The sequence below is a fragment of the Enhydra lutris genome, unplaced genomic scaffold (assembly GCF_002288905.1).
Source record: "Enhydra lutris kenyoni isolate GAN:26980312 unplaced genomic scaffold, ASM228890v2 scaffoldscaffold18, whole genome shotgun sequence".
Classification (NCBI taxonomy): Eukaryota; Metazoa; Chordata; class Mammalia; order Carnivora; family Mustelidae; genus Enhydra; species Enhydra lutris.
Genome location: NW_019154102.1, coordinates 24,150,770 through 24,176,473, shown reverse-complemented (window position 1 = coordinate 24,176,473; position 25,704 = coordinate 24,150,770). Strand labels below are relative to the sequence as shown.

The window sequence follows — 25,704 nt, the reverse complement described above, 5'->3', positions numbered from 1 at the left end:
ATACCTCTGGAGTCCTGTGGTGACTGGGGCAGTCTGGGGAGAATTCTCCATCCTTCCAAGGTCTGAAAGCAGTCTGTTTGTCATTTCTCCTCAGCATCTGTATAGTATCCATCTTGCTGAACAGCCCGAGGACAGTACCATGCAGCTGGCTGACCACATTAAGGTGAGGTGTCTGGGTCAGTGCTTGAGCCCCCTGTAGAGGTCAGCAGTGGGGGACATCAGGTCAAGAGACCTGGCCCTTAGGTGTCAGGTGTCCCATAAGACTGGAACAGTCAGATCAGGAAAGCCAGAGAACCGACATCTTTGTTGGTGGAGAGGAGGGACTTGTTAGAAATAGCGATGGGGCAGAAGGGCTCCTGTTGGGGGCTGACAACCACACACGTCTGTCCTTACAGTTCACCCAGAGTGCCCTGGACTGCATGAGCGTGGAGGTGGGACGGCTGCGTGCCTTCTTGCAGGTGAGAGCACAGCCAGGTCTTTTTCACTTCCTTTTCTTCTTTAGTTCCCACCTGTTCACCTCCAGCCCTAATGCTGTCTTGGTTCCCTATTTCCTATTCCCTGAGTAGGGTGGCCAGGAGGCTTCAGATATTGCCCTTCTGCTCCGGGACCTGGAGACATCGTGCAGTGACATCCGCCAGTTCTGCAAGAAGATCCGAAGGCGAATGCCAGGGACAGATGCTCCTGGGATTCCAGCCGCTCTGGCCTTTGGAGCACAGGTTTAGGGCAGCGAAGGGGGAAGGAAAGGAAGCTGAGTAGAAGCAGGAGGGGCCTAGAGTGTTGAGGTCTGCATCTGGTCAGGGAACAAGAATGGTCTAGAGGTAGCTGGGAGCTCTGGCGCGGGACCTGGGCTGGGCTCCTGACTCTGAACTGTCGCACAGGTGTCGGACACGCTCCTAGACTGCAGGAAACACTTGACGTGGGTGGTGGCCGTGCTGCAGGAGGTGGCAGCTGCTGCCGCCCAGCTCATTGCCCCACTCGCAGAGAATGAGGGACTGCCTGTGGCTGCGCTGGAGGATCTGGCTTTCAAAGCGAGCGAGCAGGTAGGCCTGGATGGCTGGACAGAGGTGGTGGCAAAGTCCTGGGGCCAGTGTGGGATTTTCACCACTGCCCTTGCTCCTGCAGATCTACGGGACCCCTTCTAGCAGCCCCTATGAGTGTCTGCGGCAGTCGAGCAACATCCTCATCAGTACCATGAACAAACTGGCCACAGCCATGCAAGAGGGCGAGTATGATGCAGAGCGGCCCCCCAGCAAGGTGGGTAGGGAGCTCTTTGGAGGTGCTCAAGGACCCCAGAGGAGCCAGGCTTACAGAGTTGCTGCTGGTGTGGGAGGGCTGGGAGAAGGGAGAAGGTGGGAGAAGGGAATCTGGAGAGCACCACCCTGCTTGGAAGACAAGGCTTTCCCTATGCCCAGCTCTCTCTGGAATGAGCACATTGGTGACCTCCTCTCCCCATTTCTGCCTTCTGCTTCTACCTGACCCCTAGCCTCCCCCAGTTGAGCTGAGGGCTGCAGCCCTTCGTGCAGAAATCACCGATGCTGAAGGCCTGGGCTTGAAGCTTGAAGATCGAGAGACAGTTATCAAGGAGTTGAAGAAGTCATTGAAAATCAAGGTGAGAGGGGAGGGTAGGCTCAGGATCTGCAGGGCCAGGAAATACTGCTGAGGTACAGGACAGCTTTGAGTGTTAGGGATCTCCTGGGACTGAAACTGGTTGGGGGTTGAGGGGAGAAGTGGCACCTGTGATCAGTGGGGAGAGCACCTGTGGGCCCTTTGGAGCTTTCTGGTTCGTGGTCTGTCCTGGGTCCCTGGGGCCCATGAGAGGATGTGAGGGAACTAGACACTCTCTGTCCTTGTCCAGGGGGAGGAGCTGAGTGAGGCCAATGTGCGGCTGAGCCTCCTGGAGAAGAAGCTGGACAGCGCTGCCAAGGATGCAGACGAGCGCATTGAGAAAGTCCAGACTCGGCTGGAGGAGACGCAGGCCCTGCTGCGGAAGAAGGAGAAGTCAGGCACTTTCCCTGCATCCCTGCTTGTTCCACTCCTTCCTGCCAGCCGCTCTCCCTCCTAACCACCCCCTTCCCCAGGCCCTCTCCGAGTGAGACTCTCCTCAGAGGAGATACCATTTTCCTTCCCCACTGCCAAGCCCATTGTGTCATTCCAGTTGGAGCATGTGCTGCTCCCGGCTCCTCACCAGCAGGGCTACTCTGAGGCTCTGTCAGGACTGAGAAGTGGGGCTGGTGCTCTGGGGAAGGGACCCTGCCCAAGCCCATATTGTCTTTCGCAGGGAGTTTGAGGAAACGATGGATGCACTCCAGGCTGACATTGACCAGCTAGAGGCAGAGAAGGCAGAGCTAAAGCAGCGGCTGAACAACCAGTCAAAGCGCACGATCGAGGGGCTCCGGGGGCCCCCTCCCTCGGGTATTGCTACCCTGGTCTCTGGCATTGCTGGTGGTGAGTGCAGTGGGAGAGGCAGCGTTATCCCAGAGGAGATTGAATGGCTTCCCTCCTGTCCTTGGCCTCAGTTTGATTTCTCACCCCCTCTTACTGGATGTTCAGCCAGGAATGTGTTTGCCCAGTTTTGCTCTGTGAAAGCTTTTTACCAAGTTTTTACTTCTCCTGAAGATAATGCGCAGAGTCCCACTGATCAAGGTGGGGCATGACCAGCTTGTCAGCGGAGCCCAGAATTACGACGACAATTAGACTCTAACAGATGTCCCTTTTGGGTCTGGTCTTTCTGTGCCAGCCCAATATCCCAGACAGTCATCAGCCTGCAGCAGATTAGGCTAACTTTGCTGCTGTATCCAGCCATGCCTGATGCCTGATCTTGATTGCTCTTTTGCTTGCACTTTGTATTTCTCTCTACTGAGTTCATGTGCCTTTATCCTGTGGAATGGCTGTCTTTTCCATTGCTGAGTTCTCCCAGTTCCACTTGGGACTTGTGTTCTGACCTCTCTCTGGTCTCTAGTATGGTCAGGGCCCTTTACCTGGAGTTTTTCTGGTTCTGAAGCCCAGTCTCCCTAGTTTTCCAGGACCAAGGGGGTGTCCACTGCTGTGCTGGTTCTCATCTGCCCTGTAGTTTTTCAGTTTCTTTCTTACTTCCAAAAGACAGGCTCCTTGGCCTGAAGCCCTCAGGATTTCTAGAGCTCCCCTGCTATGCCTGTCTTGTCAATTCGCCTTCACTAGGTTCTTGTTCTCATTAAAGCCCTCCTCCCTGGTGCCTCTTGTTCTTGGGAGGTGACCGAGGACTTGTTGGCCTTGGACTTGTGTGGTATAGTTGGCTCCTGTTCCTTGGGCAAGGGGTCTCCAGAGTTACCACATTGTGTTGTAGCACAGGCTCTCTAAACCGATACTGGTTCTGATTCACAAAATTTCCCACTAAAAAAAGAGCGTCTTTCGCCCCAGAATAATGGGGAACCCAAGGAGCAGGGAATGCAGCTGCACCTTCAACTTCAGCTTTGCTGCTGTGGAACAGTACAGGTGCAGACATCTTTGGGTCTCTGGAGCAATCCCTCTGCCCTTCTTAGAGATGGAATGTGAGGCAGGGAGCAGGAACGCCTCCTGCCCCAAGTGCTCCCTCCAGTGCGCACCCCCACTGCGGCTCTTCCTCACGCTTCACTCCTCTGTCACACATATTTGCTCTTCCTACAGGCGCAGAGAGCAGGGGCAGGTTCTTGTCGGAGGGAGCGTGAGGGTTAGGAACAGGTGTTCCTGTAGATTGTGTCTAGGATTCCTCTGGTGTGGCCCCTTAATCCCAAGTCCTAACTCATCTCTCCTCTCTTCCTGCTCCCCCATGGGCTATCCTGAACACAGAAGAACAGCAGCGAGGTAGAGAGCCTCCCTGGCAGGGGTTTGCCAGGGCTGTGGGAAGTGGGTCTGGGGGAGCAGGGTAAGACTCCCCCCTTGGGAGCAACCAGGACTGGAGGTGGGAGTGGATAATGAAAGGGGATGAGCAGGGATGGGGCCCATCTTCCACCCTCTTCGCTTGGGGCTGATGACATTGGTCTTGGTACATGCAGGAGGTGCCCCTGGGCAGGCTCCAGGATCTGTGCCAGGCCCTGGGCTGGTGAAGGACTCACCACTGCTGCTTCAGCAGATCTCTGCCATGAGGCTGCACATCTCCCAGCTCCAGCATGAGAACAGCATCCTGAAGGTGAGGGGGTCACAGGAATGACTGGGGTGCAGATGGAGTCCACCTGCCCCATTGATGATAGATGGCAGGGCCTTCTGTTGCTTCTTACCACCATTCCTCTTCTTCCCCCCACAGGGAGCCCAGATGAAGGCATCTTTAGCAGCCCTGCCCCCGCTGCATGTGGCAAAGCTCTCCCCCTCACCTCATGAGGGCCCTGACAGTGAACTAGCAGCTGGTGTGCTGTATCGTAAGACCAGCCAGCTGTTGGAGACATTGAATCAACTGAGCACACACACCCACGTAGTAGATATCACTCGTTCCAGCCCTGGTATGGACCCATCAACCCATGAAATGAGTAACATACCCCCCTCCCTTTGCCCCAGGGCTGTAACCCCTACCCAGGCATGTGCCATATGGTAGAGCCTCTTCCTAGCATTGCATTCTGGCTTCGGTGCTCGGTTTGCTTGATTCATCCATTCTCTTATGGACCTGCTCCATGAGAGGGTCTACTGGGCCTTGATGGGCCTCACTAGCTTCCTTCCCCACAGCTGCCAAGAGCCCATCGGCCCAGCTCCTGGAGCAGGTGGCTCAGCTCAAGTCCTTAAGTGACACCATCGAGAAACTCAAGGTTAGCTCAGACCCTACTCTTCCTCAGTCTGCAGAGTTTGCTTCATAACATTCCCTGCTGGAGCCCTTAGTACATTTGTTTCCTTGGGCACTCTCAGAGTTCCTCTGGGCCCAGCCCTGTGCTAGACAGCACACTGGGGAGGAGGTGGAGGGCAAGGCAGGGTTCCTGTCTCAGAAGCTCACTGTTTTGGTGCAAACAGAAGACAGATTCTCATCAACAAATTGGGTTGAGCTAAGATCATCTTTAGGGTGTGGGGTTCGGGTGCAGATTCTTTAGTGCTGAGATCACTGGGGGGGGTAGAATGGTTGGGGGTGGCTTCCCAGAGGCTGTAGAGTCTGAGTCAGGCTTTAAAGGATAAGTATCTGTAAAGTAAGGATGTTGGATAGGGATGGGGTTGGAGGTGAGAGCAAAAGTATGGTGACAGGACCAGGTCCCTGCTCCTCCTGATCATGGTGTCCCTGTGAAACCAGGGAGATTCTGGGCTAGCCTGGGCAGGGGGTGTTGTTGCTTAAATGAATCCTTGTTCTCCTCCTTGCCAGGATGAGGTCCTTAAGGAGACCGTATCTCAGCGCCCTGGAGCCACAGTCCCCACTGACTTTGCCATCTTTCCTTCATCAGCCTTCCTTAGGGTAAGAGGGAGAATGAGGAGAATTGAGGCCTCAGGTGGGTCCTTCCCTCTTCTCCAGAATATGAAGCAGCCTTTGGGGGCTCAGGTCAAACAACTGCACATCCTGAGTTAACTGGCCAAGTCTTACTCGTAAGCAACTCAGATGTGCTTGCAGTGCTTCCAGAAATCCCAGTATTTTAGCAGTTGAACATCTTCTATGACTTTTGACACCTGGAGAGGCTCAGAGCTCTCTTGACAGACTCTGTACCCCAATCCTGATTTGGAATATGTAGTCACCATAGTCTAGGAGCCCCAAAGTCTGTCTCTCATGGGGGCTGCCTTTGTCCCAGTGCTCAGGGTCCCTGTCAGTGGCACACAGCTCAGGTGAACCTCTGACCTGGGGACCTCTTCCCCTTGCCAATTCCCAGGCCAAGGAGGAGCAGCAAGACGACACGGTCTACATGGGCAAAGTGACCTTCTCGTGCGCAGCTGGCCTTGGACAGCGACACCGGCTGGTGCTGACCCAGGAGCAGCTGCACCAGCTTCATGGTCGCCTCATCTCCTAAGTGCTCCTTCCACCCCATGCACTTCTACCCTCCGCCCTCCTGGTGCCACTCCACCTGACGCACAGCCTCCGCAGCTAGTCCCCATTGTAGAACTGTGTGCACAGCTGTTCCTGCCCTGTTCAGCTTTATTTCCACCTGTCAGTGCCCTGCCCCTGCCCCTTGATTTGGGTTCCCCTATTTCCATTCCTTGGCCTCTGCCAGGATTTGCTGTTCAGCTGCTCCCTCCTTCCTGAGGGGCCTCAGGGCATGTGGGGGGTAGGCTGAGACCCCACCACCAAAGGTTCAGTGAGGTTCCCCTGATAGAGGACTTCACCCCTTGATTAAAGCAACTTCTGCTTCAGTGCTTTCTGTGTGGTGTTGGCAGTGGGACTTGGGCCTTTTGGTTCAGAGCAGAAGTGGAGGAGAAGGGATGCTGAGGAGGCTTTGGCTGTGCCAGATATGAAGGTCCCTCTCTGTAGAGACCAGTGGAACGGCATGCCCCTAACACTCATGTGCACGGAGTTACTGTGAACAAGGGGAAAAGGGCTAGACCAGGGGCTTAGCACCCAAGTTCTTTATGGAGTTAGGGGAGCTAGGACTTAGGGTCAGCCACCCTACCTCCATGCATCTGTCAGCCAGTTCCCACTCACAGCAGAGGGACCTTTCCAGAATGCAAACTGGGCCATATTATTCCCTGCTTTAAATCCTGAAATGGTTCTTCCAACTAAAATTTCTAATTTAAATAAAACCCTGAAGTCGTTTCTCTAAGTATCTAGAGATACTTTAAATTCACTAGAAGTGCACACAAGGCCATCTGTGTTCTGGGTCTTACCCACCTCTCCAGCCTCTCACGGGGCTACTTGTCCACGTGTGCCTTGTTGTCTTCCCTTAGTGAATCCCTGCAGTTGCTTTGGCGCCCTGTGCTCTCTCAGGCTCCTTTCCGCTGCCCAGAATGCCGGCCATCTCCTGCCCTCTGCTCCCCTGCGTGCCCCACCCCTCCTCAGCTGACATCCTGTTCATTTATTAAGACAGCCCTGGCATTGCCACCTTAGGAAATCTCCAATTCTGTGGCCTCTTGGGTGCTCCCGTACCGGAGGGAGTAGAGAATGTGAACGTTTTTTCCCAGGTGTGCTTGGATTTAGTGGCTTTGTTCTTTGACAGGGTTTCTAACCTTTGGTTTGCTTTCTCAATGGCAGAATGGGAAGAATGATGCCTCCCAGGGTTGCCGTGAAGGCTAAAAGAAAGAACGCATGCTGGCTTCCAGCACCGTGGCCCGTGCCGGGCAGGCCTGTTTCCCTTCCCAGTGCCTGCACCCACAACACTGCTTCATACCGGGAAGCATCTCTAGCCATTGCAGTCATCAGTTAACCCTTTGGTTACCCACCGTAGACAGAGTGAGAGTTCCTAGAGGTTGTCTTTTATCTGGGCATCCCCCAAAACACAGGGAGAAGAGCACATGTTTGGGAAGGAGAGCTGTGAACTTCATTTTGGAAATGGATATGAGGTGCTTGGAAGAATGTATGAGTGCAGATGGCCCTGGGCAGTTGGAGCTGAGGTCTGGAGCTTAGCAGAGAAGTCTGGATTGGAGATACAGTTTCGGGGATGAGTTGTGTCAGTGGTGGTTGGTTTGGATGAGGTATAGGATGAGCATGAGGTTTAGTCCAGGTCACTTAGAGAACTGAACCAGAGGCAAAGCCAAAGTGTAATGCTTTATAGTAACTGCAGTCCCAAAGCACTGTGACTGAGGAAGAGGGCCGGAAACTAGGCAGGGAAGGAGAAGAAACAAGTTTTGTTTTAATGAGTTGCCCACTGCTTCGCCAAAGCACAGCTAGCCACCTACCCACATGGGCTGTCTCTGGGGAGACCGTTCACAAGCATGGTACCTGGCTGCAACATTACACAGGGGTTGATGGAGGGGAGGAGAGCAGATTCGCCTGTTCTCCCTCTTGTCTTCTGTCTTCTGTGGTCCGGTTTGCCCTATGAGGTGTTGCTCTTCCTCACTTGCTGGGATTGTATGACTTGGCCACGGGAAAAGCCAGATCCCATGCCCTGTAGTCCCCCAGGTCCTGAAGGAGTACAGTGAACAGAAGGCCACTGGCCTGCAGGACTTGGTCAGGGCAGAGCAAGCGACTGATGGCTTGGAAATCAGGTGAGGCCACAAGTCACCTGAGGAGAGTGTCTAGGCAGAGGGAGGGCAGAGCCCTGGGCAGTTCTGAGTATTGAAGAGCCTGCTGTAGAGCCCAGGGCAACATTCACTGGAGCAGAGGCCCCCAGAGGAAATGTCAGGGCCAAGGAGGAGAGATTGAGGAGAGGTAGTCAACAGCCTCTAATACAGCTCAGAGGCAATGTGTCTGCGTTCTAGAAAGTTGCATCTGATTCTCAGATGCCTGGTGAGCTGAGCAGTCTCAGTGGGTTAGAGGGAGTAGGAACTGGGTCATGGTGGCAAGAAGGGGGGGAGAGCAGCATGTGTGTACTGTGTCCCAATGTTCAGTCAATGTTCAATTGTGGAAGCTGGCCAGCAGATGGCAGACCGCTGACACAAGCATCATTGCCTGTGAATAGTGATGGGAGCTGCTTATGGGGCCCACGAGGGTTCGGGAAACTGGGATGTGATGATGGGGGGAGAGAGGCCTAGTGAGGCACTCGGTACAAGGATTGGGGAGAGCATGGGAATGGCCTCCTTTGGTCCATCCACCCAGCTGACAGCTGTGACGTGAGAACCAAGCAGACTGGCTAGCCATTGGCAGGGGCATGGTATGAGCAGCCTCAATCTTGTCAACTAGAAATCTCTTTTTGGTGTTCTTGGGCAGATTCTCAAGGTCAATGGCACTTTCCCCAATATGGTGGCAGCTTTGTGAAGTAAGAATAAGGCTCATACTCCAGCTCTTCCATTTATAAGCTGTGGGAATTTGGGCAAGTTCCTAATCTTGTCCTCAATTTCTGTGTCTGTACTGGGGCTAATCGCACCTTTCTCAGGTGTATCCCTTCCGGAGGTAATCTTCAGGGCAAGAGCAAGTGAAATAGCATGCTTCACCCAGGTACTCAATAAAAAAAGATACTTGGGAGGGGCTGATACTGAACAAATGGAATGACATATAAGCAGTCATGTTCCGAAGACATAGATTTATGATGCAAATAATAAATTTTGGGTCCCAAAGGAGAGGCAGTCCTTGGTGCCCAGCTTTCGGCTTGTTTTTTGGGCAGTTACCATCTTACTCGCTACCGTCCAGGCACTATTTCCTCTTCTTAGTGGGCCAAGCCTTAGGGAGAGTCAAAGTCACCCCAGTTGAATTTGCTTGCTTAGTTCCCATTTTTTGTGCTACCTGATGGTGGGGAACAGGAGTGGAGGCAGTATGGAGACTTGAATCTCTGTTGGCTCACCCTGGGAAACGTGCCAGGCCCCAGAGCCCATCGTGCCCTACCCAGCCCTGGGGCTGAAAGCAAACAAAACTTCTTAGGATGGAATACCTTGACCCCTGGCAGAGAGGCCTAGGGGCACCTAGAGAACATGGGCTCTGAGGGTAAGGGCTCCTCCTGCCTCCCTGTGGGTGTACGCTCCATGTAGCCCTCTCCTTGAGGTATATTGAGAAACCTGTCACTCATCCAGGCTGCTTTCATCTCTACCACGTATGCCAGCTGGAACGGGCACTGCTGCTCCCGGGGACGCAGGGTGGCTACTGCTGACGTGCGCAAAGGGCCAGCCTGGCATGTTTGACCTCCATTCCTCTCCGGAAGCCTGGGGAGTTGGGGAGTGAGACCTGGACTCATCTTGCTCAAATAATGTGTCAGAGTAAATATATGTCTGTCACCCTATGTTTCGTTCTGTTACTTTTTATCATGGGAAATTTCAACATTCAAATGAGGAGAGTAGGATGTAAAGAATCTCCATTTGCCTAAATCTACCATTTCATGACTGATCGTGTTTCCCCACACCCTTTTGCTCTCCTTTCCTTCCAGATTATTTTGAAGCAGATCCCAGCCATCATCTTCTCATTTCATTTCAAAGTATTTTAGGATCCCTAAAAGATAGTACTCTTATAGAAAACTATAATACCATTATCCCATCTAAAAAATTTAATCCATCAAAGATCCAGTGTTCAAATTTCCCTGATTGTCTCATAAATGTTTTGTTTTATAGTATGTGTATTGGGGTAAGTTTCAAGGGAAAGACAATACACCACAAATAGTTGTCTCTTGAGTCCCATTTTCTAAGTTACCACTATTGCACCAATACAACATATGCTTTATATCTGTATGTCTTAAACTTCATTTTTTTAATAAAAGATTTTATTTATTTATTTGACAGATCACAAGTAGGCAGAGCAGCAGCCAGAGTGGGGGGGGGGGGAGCAGGCTCCCCGCTGAGCAAAGAGCTCGACGTGGGGGCTCGATCCCAGGACCGTGAGATCATGACCTGAGCCAAAGGCAGAGGTTTAACCCACTGAGCCACCCAGGCGCCCCCTTAAACTTCATTTTTAATGTGTCAGTCAATATGTACATATATATTACATATATGTACACACACACATACAAGATCATCTTGAGAATACAATAAATACAATGTGGAGGAAGATTGAGAACATAGGCTCCCAGTTCTTAGTCACCAATGGTTGTAGTGATTTTCCTTTCAGTGTTTTGCATTTAAAACTTTAATTTAAAGATGTCCTGCCATGGCTCTGTGACCATAGACCTGTTGGAGGGGGAGTACAATGAAAAAAAAAAAAGGACCCAAAGTTAGGAAGAGATAAAGGAGGGAAATCAAGAGAGAATATATTTTGAAACTAAATGTAAGAATTTCCTTCATTCAGATTGCAAGCATCAGTCTTTGCCTGGGTTGTGATAGCAAGATACCATACACTGGGTGGCTTATCAACAACAAAAATTGATTTCTTACAGTTCTGGAAGCTGGAATTCTGAGATCAGGGTGCCAGCATGGTCGTATTCTGGAGAGGGTGCTCTTCTGGTCGCAGGCAGCTGACATCTTGGATCCTCACATGGCAGAAAGAGAGTAAGCAAGCTCTCGGGCCTCTTGGAAGTGGACTAGTCCCATTCATGAGGCTCCACACTCATGACCTAATCACCCCCCACAGGCCCTACCTCCAGATACCATCACATTAAGGATTAGATTGCAACATGAATTTTGAGGTACACATAATTTCAGTCCATAACAGCATCCAAGTAAGTGCTAAGAAATTATATGCTCTAACTTCTGCCTCAAAGTTGCCCATTAATTAAACAAATTGATAGGGCCCCTTCACCTGTGAAGGAGCAGTCTCCTCATAGCACTGTACACGGAAAGGTGGGCTAGGGAGAAGGGAAAGTGGTGGGAAAGCAACCTGTTTTTGAGGTTCTCTAGGTGCTGGGTACTAGAGCCTTCACTTTCGGAAGACTCAGTTAGCTGGAGTTATGACCCTTAATAAATGATGATATAACACATTTCTACTGAAGAACTTGAAGACTGACAGAAAGGGGCCAGATACCCTGGCAGCATGGCAACATGGATATTCATCATGAGCTAAGTGGTTTCAATCTCTCTGCTCCACAGATCAGGTTAGAAGTTCTAAACCTGCCAATGATTAAACACTGGGGTGAATACCAAGTAAAACTTTGCTTCACGTGGAGCAACAGGGTGGAGCTACAAGGAAACTAATACTGCTCTAGAATATAACGAAGAGCAGCCCCTTGAACTTCCTTCATCCAAGCCATAGCTACAGGCCAAAGGTGTGCTTCTCAGCCAACAGAAAAGAATAGTGGAGATGCCATCTACACAACACTTTCCCACATGAACGCAGGAGAGGGGATGGAGCTGCAGTCAGCATGGATGCAGGGAAGTGAGGCATAGAACAGTGCCCAAGGAAGACAACTTTCTCCATCCCTATCCCTGCCCAGATTCTGAATTATAGACACCCAGGCTAGTCCATCCACTTTCAGAGAATTAGCTCAGGGGAGAAGTACAAGGATTTCTTGTCCCCTGAAATTGCTAAACAAGACTTCACAAAGAGGTGCCCAAGGATCATGAGATGACTGAAATAAATTGAACTTAAAAGGTGGAGAAGAATTTTACAGACGTTAGAGATCATTTCTCCCTGGCCTGCTGAACCTTTCACAGTAAGCCACAGGTACAATAAGCCCCACTACTCCCGCCATGTTAATGAGCAAGAGACGGCAGATACACAGCAAGTAACATCAAAGAGAATGACATAAACCAGCTTGCGTGCCCTGGGAAAGTTAAGGAAAATACTGTCCAGTAGTTTTAGTTCTGGGACAGAGAAGGGGTTTCCAACTTAAAGATTTGTATCCCCAGGGTCATGGGTCATTTCATTTTAATTTTTCATATTTTGTTCCTGGTATTAGTAGCTTGAGAAAGAAGAGTTTTCACAATTACTGATTTATAGTGTTTATAAATAGCCCACAAAACGCTCCATTTCACAAATAGTAACATTCCCTGATCTCTTTAAATGCAATTTAAATCCTTATTTTATAATAAGTGCAATAATAATGAAGTATAGCTAAAAATACACAAAGTATGTATATCCTGGGGCACCTGGGTGGTTCAGTGGGTTAAAGCCTCTGCCTTCGGCTCGGGTCATGATCTCAGGGTCCTGGGATTGAGCCCCACATCGGGTTCTCTGCTCAGTGGGGAGCCTGCTTCCTCCTCTCTCTCTGTGCCTGCCTCTCTGCTTACTTGTGATCTCTCTCTGTCAAATAAATAAATAAAATCTTTAAAAAAAACCTAATCATCATAGCTATGTTTTAAAAAAAATAATAAAATATGTATATCCTGATCTACAGGAAGGTGAGGAAGTGGTTTCTATAGCCATATTTGATTTTAAGTACGCATTTCCACAATGAACAAGAACTAACAAATATGTTAACAAAACACTACCCCAAATGCTTATTCTGCCATCAGCTCTTTAAGCAATTCCATTCCAACTACTACTAAAAGCATGTATTTTAGATGCTTTAATCTGATCCAGGAGAATGAGTTCTACGACTTGACATCTAGTATATATAAGCCCCAAAATTTTTAAGTCAAAAATCTTTCAACACAAGCATTCATGTGAAATTTAGTTTCTCCGAAAAATCACTCATTATCTAAAGAAAAGAATAGAGCAAATTATCTTTTAAAGAATTATTTATTTATTTTTAAAGTTTCTTTTCCATGTTCCAGAATTCACTGTTTATGCACCACACCCAGTGCTCCATGCAATACGTGCCCTCCATAATACCCACCACCAGACTCACCCAATCCCCCACCCTCCTTCCCTCTAAAACCCTCAGTTTGTTTCTCAGAGTCCACAGTCTCTCATGGTTCATCTCCCCCTCCGATTTTCCCCAACTCTCTTCTCCTCTCCATCTCCCCATGTCCTCCATGCAAATTATCTTCTAAGACATAAACATTCTTACAAAAGACTACATTCCAATATCAACTTCTACTTAACAAAAACACAAACCAGTTCACTATCTTTATTTTTCAGTTTTTATTTAAATTCCAGTTAACATACAGTGTGATATTAGTTGCAGGTATACAATATAATGATTGAACAGTTCATTATCTTTAATAATCTGCTAGATTACTGTTGTCTAGAAACTTCAAAATACATGAAACACATATTTAAGGTATCACAGTGTCAAAAGTGACATTTAGGTTTCACATTTTAAACAACTGTAGTAGAAGCTTACAATGGCACAAAGACACCTAATACAAGTACTTCTTCATCATTTAGAGTCAAAAGTCAGAAGGAACTGTGTTTTGCAAAATAATTTAACTTTTGTGTGGTCATTGAAACCCAATAAGTAATTCAAGTATGGTAATATCAAAGCAGGCAGTTAAGATCTCAAATCTCACTCTAAAATTGAAGACATGAAAATTTTGTTCATCTTTCAATTACATGAAACTTACTGCAGAAAATATCAGTTACTATCAATGGTTGCCCCACAAGATAATGAAGCTTCAGAAATTAGAAAAAGTGTCAAGATCCATAGTAGACTTCATCAAATTCTTTTCCAGACTGTTTCACAGTAATCACAGTAATCACAAGTAACCTTAGCAAACTTCCTGGATCCTTTCAAATCAAGAAGATAAAATCTTCAGCTTACACTTGACCTTGTCTTTCTTTTCTTTTCTTTTCTTTTTTTTTTTTAAAGATTTTATTTATTTATTTGACACAGAGAGAGAGATCACAAGTAGGCAGAGAGGCAGGCAGGGAGAGGGGGGAAGCAGGCTCCCCACTGGGCAGAGAGCCCAATGCGGGGCTCTATCGCAGGACCCTGAGATCATGACCTGAGCCAAAGGTAGAGGCTTAACCAACTGAGCCACCCCAGGTGCCCCTTGACCTTGTCTTTCAATTGACATTGCCTTGTGCATCATTTCAGGGATGAACTCTATGACAAAGTCTTCAAGAATACCCCCTGGCTCTGTGTGAGTATTCTGACCATCCCCCAAACAGATATATATCGGAAGTGTTTAGAAAAAGTCTTTTCTGCACCTTGTCCATTTTCTTCATCAAAGATGGGGTTTTCTTCCCCATCTTCTCAAGGTCATTTTTATTCTTCGAGTCCATTCTTTTTTTTTTTTTTTTTTTTTAAAGAATTTATTTATTTATTTGAAAGGCAGAGATCACAAGGAGGCAGAGAGGCAGGCAGAGAGAGAGAGGGAAGCAGGCTCCCTGCTGAGCAGAGAACCCGATGCAGGACTCTATCCCAGGACCCCGAGATCATGACCTGAGCCGAAGGCAGCAGCTTAACCCACTGAGCCACCCAGGTGCCCTTCGAGTCCATTCTTGATGTTCTGCCGAGGCTATTCAGTCCTGGACGTAGTTGGATGGCTGTGGTGCCAGGTTTGAAACAGAGCTGGAGGCAGGGCCAAAGGCTCCCCAAGTCATTGCTCAGAGACTGGAGCTAGTGTCATGAGAGGAGTAGGAGAAGCCCATCCTAAAAGGTTATCTGTGTCATTGCTTCCATGGTTAGATTTGGAATGGGTGGTGGGGGCAACATGACTGCTCATGACATCCTCTGAGGATAGAGGGGGAATAATGACTTTGCCTCCAAGTGGGTCTGGGAGTAAACTTAGGCCCCCAGTCCCCTGTAGTCCTGGGCTTAGAAACCCATCATCTCTTGGTTGCAATGTTAATGTTACTCAACTTGATGATCTGTCCTTCCTTGAGGCCCAGATCCAACTTGGGATGAATGTCCAGTTCTTAAGATTCACTGGACAACTTAGATACTTGTTTTACCCACTTCAAGTAATTTTGTGGGAGAGTATTAAAGTCAAAGACATCATCTGATCTATGAAGTAAATATCAATGAAAGCCTTATGCCCAGTGTCGTCCTGGGACCAGATTACACAGTAGAAGCTAGAATCTGTCACTATCTCCTCAGCAATGATAGGATATTGTTTCTACTGGTGCTCAAACAAAGAGCTCCCATGATATTTTATACTCGAGTCGATAGGCAAGCTTCCCTTTTGAAGTGATTTGGAGTGACCAGTCTAAGTAGGCTGGCCTGTAGCTGTTGTTGGAGGCACTGGGCAGAATGTGGTAGATGTTGACATCCAGCTTCATACAGAGATAAAGGCTTGTATTTCACCTATGCTCTCTTGGTCCTAATTTCCATGCCTACTAAATCTCTTTTAATCTCTAGGTTCTTTCTTGCTTTCTTTTCCCTTATGATTTATTTGTTGAAGGAACTATTTCTCAGAGTCTGGATTTAAAATATATCCTTATAGTGTTAATAGGTTCCTCTGCCTTCCACATTTCCTATAAATTTTTAGATTTATAGCTGTGATTCTCAAAGTGTGGTCCGCTCACCACCAGCATCCGCACCACCTGGAAATTTGTAAGATATGTTAATTCTTACACCACAAGAGGGGCTGGCCACCTCAGAGGGTCTGGCCATCAAAGTCACCATCTTGGTGAGGCTTAGCATCCCATTTTTGAAGTCACCCATTGAAGAATAAAGGTCAATACCACTGGGGTAGGGAGGGATATAATATTGGGTGAGGTAGTAGTTGGTCTCTTGATGGGATGGCATAAAGTATTTCTAGGTTTTAATCAATGAATAATTAAAATTTTTTGCATCATGTCAGAACAAACAGAATGGTGGACTTATGGTTAAAAAGTTAACTTAGTTGATTTCATGTACTTGCCTACTAAGAGTCCAAGTTCCCCTGCCTTTCTTGGAGAAGTGTAGGGACAAGTGTTCACTCTCCCTCAATGCTTAGGCTATCAAATCTTGACACTTTCTAGATGACAAAGTAGCTCAGAAATGGCAAACCCTCTCCTGCCATTTAGTTTTAGGTCACTTCTGGACTTGGCAGCCTAGGGCACCTGGTTTAGACACTCCTTGGTTGGACCCTTCACCTGCAGCAATGGCTTGTCAAGTGTCTGTAGAGAGTTGAAAGCAAGGCTTGTTTTCCCTTCTGATCTTGGTGGAAAGGGTCAGCCCATGACTGGCCATTCTAAAAGACAATCAGAACCTATGCAAACAATTGAGCAAGGACCAATGGGTGAAACTGAACTTTTGTGAACTCATGGAGAAAACACAACTTGCCTACTGAATTGTGAAATCAAGCTTTGTTTTCCAAAGTCTCATATTTCAGTGGACAAAATCTAAGATAAATTAAGTGAGACTCATGTTGATACTCCTTTGTAAAAAAAAAAAAAAAAAAAAGGCAAAAGATTGGCTGTATGCATTTGTCAACACTCTTAGAACTGAATGGTAAAATGGATTTTACTGTAAATAAACTTTTAAAAGTGGATTAAAAAAGAGTAGATTAGATTAAAAAGATTTCAAAAAATGATAAGTAGTTGACCACAACTTGTTAGAGTTTTCTTACATATTTACATGATACAGGAAATTCATTTTTCAGTGGGGGAAAAAAATTCTAACTATTTTATAAAGTAGGTAGTCAGGCTCCTGTTTTAAATGAAGATAGATGGTCTGAAAAAGAAATAGCCCCACTGATGCTAGGTCAGTGGGGGTCAGAGTGGGGAAGGGTACAGAGACTGGAACTTACCCATTCTGCTCTTTTTTTTTTTTTTAAGATTTTATTTATTTATTTGACAGAGATCACAAGTAGGCAGAGACTCAGGTCGGGGGGTGGGTGCGGGGTAGGAAGCAGGCTCTCCACTGAGCAGAGAGCCTGTTGTGGGGCTCAATCCCAGGACCCTGAGATACTGACCTGAGCTTAACCCACTGAGGGTTAAGTTAAGGGTTAAGGGTTAAGGCAGAAGCTTAACCCACTGAGCCACCCAGGTGCCCCTCCATTCTGCTCTTGATGGACATTCAGATTGTTTCCAAGTTTAAGCACTACAAACCATGCTGCACAAATATCCTTGTTCGTGTGGTTCTGGTACATATATGCAAAAGTGGAATTGCTTTGTTGTTTGGTATGTGTATTTTCAACCTTATCAAGTATTACCACATGTTTTTGCAGAATGGCTGTACTGGTTTATCCCCCAGCACCAGGATGGGTCCCCTTGCCTGGATTCAAGCGCTCTCCCATAGAGAGTGGGGGGAAATAAGTCAGGGAAAGAATGAGGAAGCTGGGCAGGGGAAGGCCTTGGGTGCCAATCCAAGGAGCTCAGACTTTATTTGACTGCCCTGGAAGGCCTCCAGTGATTTGGGGACAAGGAACAAAATGCAAAAACAAGCTTTTAGGAGAGTGAGCCTTTAATGCTCTCAGTTGGTTTGTGTTGTGGGGACAGTGGGGATGGTCATGGGGTTGACTTAAGCCAGCAACAGGATTCAGGTTCACAAGAGAGAGTTGTGGGGAGTAGGTGCAAAGGAGGGGCTGAGCAAATGCTGTGGGGCAGAGATCTGGAGCATCCCAACTCTACCAACGCTTGTCCTTAAGTAATCCCGTTAGAGTGTTTCATACTGCGTGTGGGGGTGTGTAGTACTATCGTCCTTCTAGAGCACATTGTGGCAGTATTCAGCAAAGAAGAAGATGCACATGCCTAAAGATCCAGATGTCCCAAAATATACCAAAACAAAACAACAGGCAAACAAAACCACCCCAAAAGAGGGGATTTCAAGAAGGAAACAATTGTCAACAATGTGCCAGAGAGGTCTATCAAGAAAATATACCAGAGGGGGCGCCTGGGTGGCTCAGTGGGTTAAAGCCTCTGCCTTCAGCTCAGGTCATGATCCCAGGGTCCTGGGATCAAGCCCCGAATCGGGCTCTCTGCTCAGCGGGGAGCCTGTTTCCTCCTCTCTCTCTGGCTGTCTCTCTGCCTACTTGTGATCTCTTTCTGTCAAATAAATAAATAAAATCTTAAAAAAAAAAAAAACTCTAGTTCAAAATGAACCGAATTCTTACATTTACTTCTCTTTCATCCCTAAGTTCAACTGAAACTACATTTTTTTTAAGAAAAGAAAGGAAAGAAAAGGAAAATTCCAAAGCAGTGCTGGAAAACAAGTATGGTAGCTCTCCCTTGTCTAGATATGTTCCTAGATCCCCAGTAAGTGCCTGGAACCACAGACACACTGAACTCCCTATATACTATGTTTTTTCCTAACATACATACCTATGTTAATTTATAAATTAGGCACAGTGTAATTAACAACAATTAATAATAAGATAGAACGACTATAATGATATACTGTAATAAAAGTCATGTGAATGTGCTCTCTCTCTTTCTCTCAGAATAGCTTATTGTATGGTACTCACCCTTCTGGTGATGCTGTGAGATGATAAAATGCCCAGGATGAGATGCAGTGAGGGGAATAATGTAGGTGCTGTGACCTACGTAGCCTTAGGCTCCTGCTGACCTGCTAATGAAGGAGGAGCACCTGCTCCTGGACCACAGTGGACTGCAGGTAACTGAAACCACAGAAGGTGAACCTGCGGGGAAGAGGGGGACTGCTGTACAGTAGATTCTTTGGGATCAGACACTGAGCTCTTGTCCATTTGGCAGGAAAGTCCTCCAGCCTCACTCCACTCAGGTGGTCAGGTTGGACGGCCACATTCCTGCAGAGCCCGCTTCTGAGTCCTGGCTGAAAGGCTCAGGCTGGGGCACAGTGAGGGGAAGGGATGCCTCTCAGCCGCCCCTCCCGCCCTCACCTTGGGTTCTAGTTTCTGGAACAGACACATCATCGTCGATTGGAAGACCAAATATAGCTTTACCATTGGTCAAGGCTTAGAAACCTTGTGGTACATTCTTGGATAGGCTCTCTTAAGCTCCGTTTCACCCTCCTAGTGGGAGAGATGGGAAAGCCCCAAACCTTACTTCTCAGTGTCCCTTCCTGCTAGACTTCTGGATATAAACTGAACTTGCATCACACTTGCTGAGGAACCTGGCTCCTCATACGGAGAGAAGAGGGGTCACCTAAGAATTAGGTAGAGTGGGAAAGCCCTGCGGCCCCGAGGCAGCAGGCATTGTGGCGGTTGGTGGCAGTGGAGGCATGTCAGGTCGTCTGCCCCAAGCCTCCACCCTGCCTGGCCCTTTGCTCACACACAGCAAATGAATGACTTCTACAGCAAGACAGAAAGGCTCTCAAAGTAAATAAGAACTCTTGGAATTATGTTTTTGTCTTAAGCCAAAAAAAAAAAAAAAGCAATTAAGAATGTGCATTGGTTGACAGCAAAGGTGTCATTAGAGCTGGAGAGAGGAACAAACAAGCTTTCAGTGAACTCCCAGTGGACACTGGAAAGCACTTTGCTGCCAGAGCAGTCCTCTCCCTACTTCCTTTTTTTTTTTTTTTAAAGATTTTGTTTATTTATTTGACAGACAGAGATCACAAGTAGGCGGAGAGGCAGGCAGAGAGAGAGAGGAGGAAGCAGGTTCCCTGCTGAGCAGAGAGCCCGATGTGGGGCTCGATGTGGGGCTCGATGTGGGACTCAATCCCAGGACCCTGGGATCATGACCCGAGCCGAAGGCAGAGGCTTTAGCCCACTGAACCACCCAGGCGCCCCCTCCCTACTTCCTTTATCAGGAAGGATCCTCAGCCTGCAAACCTGTTCCCTTTGTGCATCCTGTCCCTCACTAACCCAGAGTGAACCTCATCCTCTAATTCCTACACGAAGTGAAAAACAAGAATAAAAAGCTAAAATATCTGAACTAAATTTAAATCCACATGAGTGGAGTGGGTGAGTAGAAGCCAAAGGGTCTTCCTGGAATGCTTGGCAGTGACGGCCCAACGTGTCTTTCCACCTGTGCCAACCTGTCCCACCCTGAAGCCAATCCTTCCATTCTTTTTTTTTTTTTTTTTAAGCAGGCTCCCCGCCGAGCAGAGATCCCGATGGGGGGCTCAATCCTAGGACCCTGGGATCATGACCCGAGCCGAAGGCGGAGGCTTTAACCCACTGAGCCACCCAGGTGCCCCCAATCCTTCCATTTTTGTACAAAGTCCCATTCCATATTCCTTGGGGCTCAGACACATTTGCTGATAATTATGTGTCCCCCTAGAATGGCCCAGTCCTTTTCCTCCCCAAATCCACACTGTACCAGGGAAACTGCTCCCTAGTTCCTGGGGTACACTGCATTATTCCGTCACTTAGGTCTTTGTTTTTATGGTTCCTTCCCTCCTGTCTGCTATTCCAAATCTCACCATTATACCCTTTCCCTTTACATCCTACTGAAGGCCATTTTCTCCATGAAGTGTTTCTTTTTCTTTCTCTTTTACTTTTCCTCCTTCCTTCCTTCCTTCCTTTCTCTCTCTTCCTTCCTTCCTTCCTTCCTTCTCAGAGCGTGAGGACATGCACATGTGACAGGGGCAGTGCAGAGGGAGAGGGAGCGCAGTGCAGAGCCTGACAGGGAGTTTCATGTGGGACCCGTGCAGGGCCTCCGCAGGCTGAGTCTCATGACCCTGAAATCATGACTGGAGCAGCAATCAAGAGTTGAATGTTCAACTGATTCCGCCACCCAGCCGCCCCTCTATGAAGTGTTTTTGTAACACATAGGGCCTAAGCTATGGCTGGGGACTTCCAAGATAACCCATGACCATTTGTGAAATGAGTAAGTCCTCTAAACACATATGGTTTTTCTTTTACTAAACCTCTCCCTCCCTTTGTGCTGTTTTATGAGGCCTTGCACTCTTCTGCTTGTGTATTCATCTAATCCCTGATTTGGTGGAAATGCCCTGAGGCTGGAGACCAGGTCTTCTGGGCCAGCCTATCCCGATCTGCCCCAGACAAGGTGTTTCGTAGGCTGAAGTGCTTTCAGAGCTAAAAGTGGGAAAGTGTCAGGCAAACCAAGGTGAGTCAGTCATCCTAGTCTTGCTAGTCTTTGAGTCCATGGATTATGGAAAGAAAGTAGGACATAAGGTTAAAGTTATGGTTCAGCCATGGTGTCCAAACCACACCTTCCTACAAGTCTGCTGTATGTGTGGCTTTTCCACTGGGGGAAGCCCCAGGAGCTAGGAACACAGCGAGGACTTTATACAGAACATAAGTTTCTTATCTGAAAGAAAAGGTAAACCCTGAAATATGGGTCTGAAGACACTCAGTAGATCTACAATAGGGCCTGTGTAAGAAAAGAGGTGGAGTTCATTTTTTTCAAGGAGCTCCCAGCCCCTGTTCTTCCTCCCTCTATGTGTCCATGGGCTAGTATTACACTCTCTTGAGTCTCAGTTTCCAACAGTCCTTGCCTGGCAGGACTGTTGAGAGTTAAAAAAGAGAAGCTGTGTTTATCACTGAGCCCAGTACTTGGTGTCCAGAGGCTCCCTTTCCTCATCCCGCCTACTCTGTGTGCCCACAACCCAAACCATGTGCCCTTCCCCCAACACCGTGCCCACCCCCAACACTGTGCTCACACCACAACTCTGCGTACCCATATCCCAACCCTGTGTGTTCACACCCAACCCTGTGTGCTCACACACCCCAACACCGTGTGCACACACCCAGCGCTGTATGCTCACACCCCAACCATGTTTGCCCACACCCAACACTGTGTATCTGCCCCCCAATATTATGTGCCTGCACACCCTACAGTGTGCCCACACCCCCCACACTGGGTGCTCACCCCCCAACACTCTGTGTCTGTCCGCCAACACTCTACCCACACCCTCAGCACTGTGTCCACCCCCCAGCACTGTGTGCCCACACCCCAACACTGTGTGCCCACACCCCAACACTATGTATCCCTTCCCCCACTGTGAGCACTTCTTTTCCCCTCACTTCTACTCACTGTCTAGGCCTTCTCCCTGCTGATCAGTCTATCTTTCCTACTTACAAAGCAGTTAAAATGAGGTTAAAAATTCAGCACAAGACTTAGAACAATCATAAAGTAAACAATCACAAAGTACGCAGGCTTTTCTTGTAGGGTTTGATTTGTTCAAATTCCTTGTTCATTTCTCTTGGCCATTTCCTTCTCCGAAGAGTCAGGAATTGGGGGTTGCAGAGCTGGAGGGGCTGTGGGATGTGGAATGTGCTCCTTAATCTCAGGCCTCTGAGGAGATGAGGCAAAGAGGACATCTTTCCTGAGGATTGTCTCTTAAAGAAGCTGATTCTCTAGGGAAATGGCTCAGTTGGCCCCATTGTGCTTGGGCAAGCTAAACCCACAAGTAATAACCCTCCCTAGGACATGCTGATTAGATAAAACAATAAGAATTGAGGAAGACAAAGACATTAGATTTAAAAACTTAAATCAAATGTTACTTTTATGGTGTCTGTGAATAGACAAAGACTTTTTGGTTCTAAAATGGTTGGTGAGGTAATAGAGGAGGGGCTATGTTAATAGCAGAGGTAGGAAAAAAAGGAGAGGTGGGTGGGTTCCAAAGGCAAGGTCCACCCTAAAGGATTGGATTCAACGGTGGCAGTGGCAGCGGAGCAACCAGTCACTGCACTACTGCATGTGGGTGAGTAGAGTGGATTTTAAATACATGGAGTCAACAGCTTGGTTGTAGGTTCAGGTTTGGGGATGTGAATGAATGAACCCAATGGTATAGGCAGGTGTCTCCAGCCCACAGAGAGTCAGGTGAGAATTTTGTTGCTGTTTGCTAAGGGCGGGTGCAGGATTTAGAGAGCAAAGATAAGGGACAGTCTCTTGTTTAATTTTTACCTATTTCAACATAGTGAAGGACAAGATAACGACGAGGTTGTCCTGTGGTGGTGTTGCTATTCTGTGTTCCCCTACCCCCACCTTTGGAGAGGGGAGCGTCTAGGGGCACGTGCATCTGTGCAATGTCAGACGTGCACTGAGGGGCTGAGATCTAGATCTAGTTGTATTCTCTGCACGTTGGTCTAACTGCCCTTCTTAATCCAGGTTCTTCAGCCATGGTAGTCATGAGGCTTGGTCCTGTTCTTCCTTCGAGCTTCTTTCAGTTCAATAAGGGTTATGTCCAGCATCTTCTTGGAGGCTTCTATGACTCAGGGAAACATGAGACTTATATAAAAATCCCTACTTCACCTAAGCTTTCCCACCCGAAGGAGGTGACCTTTACCAAGGATCTGCTTCTTGGGCTCTGGGAATGGGAAGCAGATTATGCATGAGAAGCAGGGAAGCTAGTCCTCAACTCTCTTTCTATATGTAACAGACTGTAGTTCTTGCAAATCAGGACTTCTAGGGATTAGTTGTCTATCCAAGAAAGGGTCACCCAGCCCTTGATGAAATTCTAACTTAGAAATCCAGAGCCCTTAGCTCTGTGAGCTTCTGTCCCCAAGAAAGAGTTTTTTACTTTCCTGGAATTTGGGACTGAGCTGTGAGCTCACAAGCTGAAGCATGTTCTCAGGAGTATCCTAAAACCCCACCAACTATGCTCTTCTCCCCTTTGCCCCCCACCCCCAGCTTATTTTGGATTGCCCAGTCTGAGGTGAGTCATCTTTCCCCACCCATTGAAGGTGCTCAGTGAGTGGCTTGTCGCTTGACTGAATGCTTGCCCACTCTCCCTTTGGTTAAGTTCATCTTATCAGAGAGGCAGTAATCAATATTCAGAGTTATTGATGGAGATACACAAATAGCTTCTCTTTTACCTCCCTGCTCTGTGACCATTGATGGAGGCCAGGCCAACAAAGGAGATACTTCAGCAGGAGTGATGCTGTCACATAAAATAGAAGGCAGTGTGTGTTCTCTGATGTTACCATCCGCAAACCAGAACCAACCGGTCTTGGGTTTCCCTTTCATAACCTTCATCTGGAGAAAACTTTGCTTCTCGAGCTACTCAGCTACTCGCGATCTACTTCCCTGTCTGAAGAGTTGGGGTCTGTACTTCTTCAGCTAATTTATTCTCTCAGAAGTACATAATTTGCATTATTTTATATAATTTTGAAGGCAGGAGCCCTATAAGATTCCTTATGCAAAAATGGATTCAACTTGGTTTGAAGCCTAATGGGGCACTGCAGCATTCATGCCTGCTCTCATAGGTCATGAGCTGGGTCTGACTGCATCCTCCTCTTGTGTGTTAGCCTGCTTCCCCTTAATTCAGAACAGGAGTGGCTCTAACAGAGAAACAGAACATGATCATCCACACCTACTTCATTTCTATGCCTTTTACCCCAAACCTGGGCACACAGGTCATTTTACATCAGAATTCCTTGAACACAGGCTCTTTTAAATTTTTTTAAGATTTATTTGAGAGAGAGAGAGAGAGAGAGAGCTCATGAGCAGAGGGAGGAGCAGAGGGAGAGGGGAAGCAGACTCACCACTGAGTGGGGAGCCCAACACAGGGCTTGATCCCAGGACCCTGAGATCATGACCTGAGCCAAAACTAAGAGTCAGATGCTTACCAACCAAACCACTTAGCCCCTTTATAAAGTGTATTTCATGAACTCAGTGATCTAGCTAAGGAGTTTTCTGGGATGAGTTTCCAAAGTACTGCCTTGTTGCTTCTAGCTGCCTAGCCAATTTTTACCATGGTGCACTAGTCATGTCGCCAGCGACCCTGTCCCCATGCACCGAATCATATAACCCCGTGGCTTACTGTGTACATGCAAGGCACTTTGCTGGGCTGTGGTGGCAATATGCAGATCAATAGCCCATGGGCCCTGCCCTCAGAAAGCTTACTGTCTAGCGGGAGGTGCAAGATACATGCATGTTGAGTAACAGTTGAAGGTAGTGTAAGTGTTCCATTAAACAGCATGACTCATGGGGTAAAATCAGAAAGCAGCCTGAGTTTTACCTCTGATTGCTCTTTTAGATTTATTCGGTGTGGCTGAATCTTGCTTTGCCCCTGGATAAAATTTAGACAAGTCATATGATTGTTCTGGTCACCCTTGGTCTCAGGCTCATTTCAGAAATTATAATGTTGATCCCATTGATAATCCAAACCTCAATCTCAATTTAAAATTGGGGCCTCTTCCCATCCCAATCTGGTGTTGCTGAAGAAGAGAGGCCCATGGTGGTTGGCGGTATGGATGGAAAGTCCTGGTTTCTACTCCTCCTCACTTATTCAGCTCCCAGGGTTCTGCAAAGGCTTCAGGGTTGTTGCCTGGGGAGGGAGAAGAGGTGGGAGGTGTAGGAAAATTCCCTCTACAAGTGTCTGATCTCCAGCCCGACCAGGGTCCTCAGTGGAGACATGGCAATTCTTTTACACATCCCTGGTCTGACCCCTTGAAGGTCAACATATCCACTACCCTCAAAATCCACCCCAAAGGCACACACTCCCAACCCTCACCATTTCTCATGGAGAAAGTCTGTGTGGTCAGGTGGGAATTTCCTCTGCTTCTGCCCCTACCCACCATCTCTTCCCTTCCTTTTTCTTCCCTGTCTTAGATGAAATTGCTTGCCCTCCTTCCTTGGTCCTGGTTCAGCCTTTCACGTCTGCTCTGTATCAGGAATCCCCTAGAAGCTAGTCAGCACAGTAGGTTCACCTGGCATGAAGAACACCAGGGTTCAGAGACTAAGGGTCCTTTTTTAGGGTT

General features: G+C 47.8%; 2 protein-coding genes and 1 pseudogene across 10 annotated transcripts in view; 2 read left to right on the top strand and 1 right to left on the bottom strand.

Annotated features, from left to right (window-relative positions):
- Positions 1–9,716, top strand: part of LOC111147910 (dynactin subunit 1) — a 33,023-nt gene extending 23,307 nt beyond the window's left edge. For 6 of the 9 annotated variants that reach the window (XM_022504181.1, XM_022504180.1, XM_022504175.1 and 3 more), the window contains 14 exons: positions 95–163; positions 396–458; positions 567–716; positions 879–1,040; positions 1,123–1,254; positions 1,484–1,609; positions 1,856–1,998; positions 2,279–2,445; positions 3,805–3,819; positions 4,011–4,144; positions 4,259–4,451; positions 4,672–4,751; positions 5,291–5,380; positions 5,787–9,716. In XM_022504181.1, coding sequence (XP_022359889.1) covers positions 95–163; positions 396–458; positions 567–716; positions 879–1,040; positions 1,123–1,254; positions 1,484–1,609; positions 1,856–1,998; positions 2,279–2,445; positions 3,805–3,819; positions 4,011–4,144; positions 4,259–4,451; positions 4,672–4,751; positions 5,291–5,380; positions 5,787–5,924 — 1,662 coding nt within the window. In that variant the 3' untranslated portion in view covers positions 5,925–9,716. The remainder of the gene's footprint in view (positions 1–94; positions 164–395; positions 459–566; positions 717–878; positions 1,041–1,122; positions 1,255–1,483; positions 1,610–1,855; positions 1,999–2,278; positions 2,446–3,804; positions 3,820–4,010; positions 4,145–4,258; positions 4,452–4,671; positions 4,752–5,290; positions 5,381–5,786) is intronic. The other 3 variants (XM_022504176.1, XM_022504179.1, XM_022504183.1) reach the window with 1 other exon arrangement.
- A 5,068-nt stretch (positions 9,717–14,784) lies between these two features.
- LOC111147935 lies at positions 14,785–15,466 on the bottom strand (annotated as a pseudogene).
- Positions 15,467–22,210: 6,744 nt separating this feature from the next.
- Positions 22,211–25,704, top strand: part of LOC111147980 (solute carrier family 4 member 5) — a 105,315-nt gene continuing 101,821 nt past the window's right edge. The window contains exon 1 of the mRNA XM_022504307.1: positions 22,211–22,703. The gene's annotated coding sequence lies outside the window, so the exon portion shown is untranslated. The remainder of the gene's footprint in view (positions 22,704–25,704) is intronic.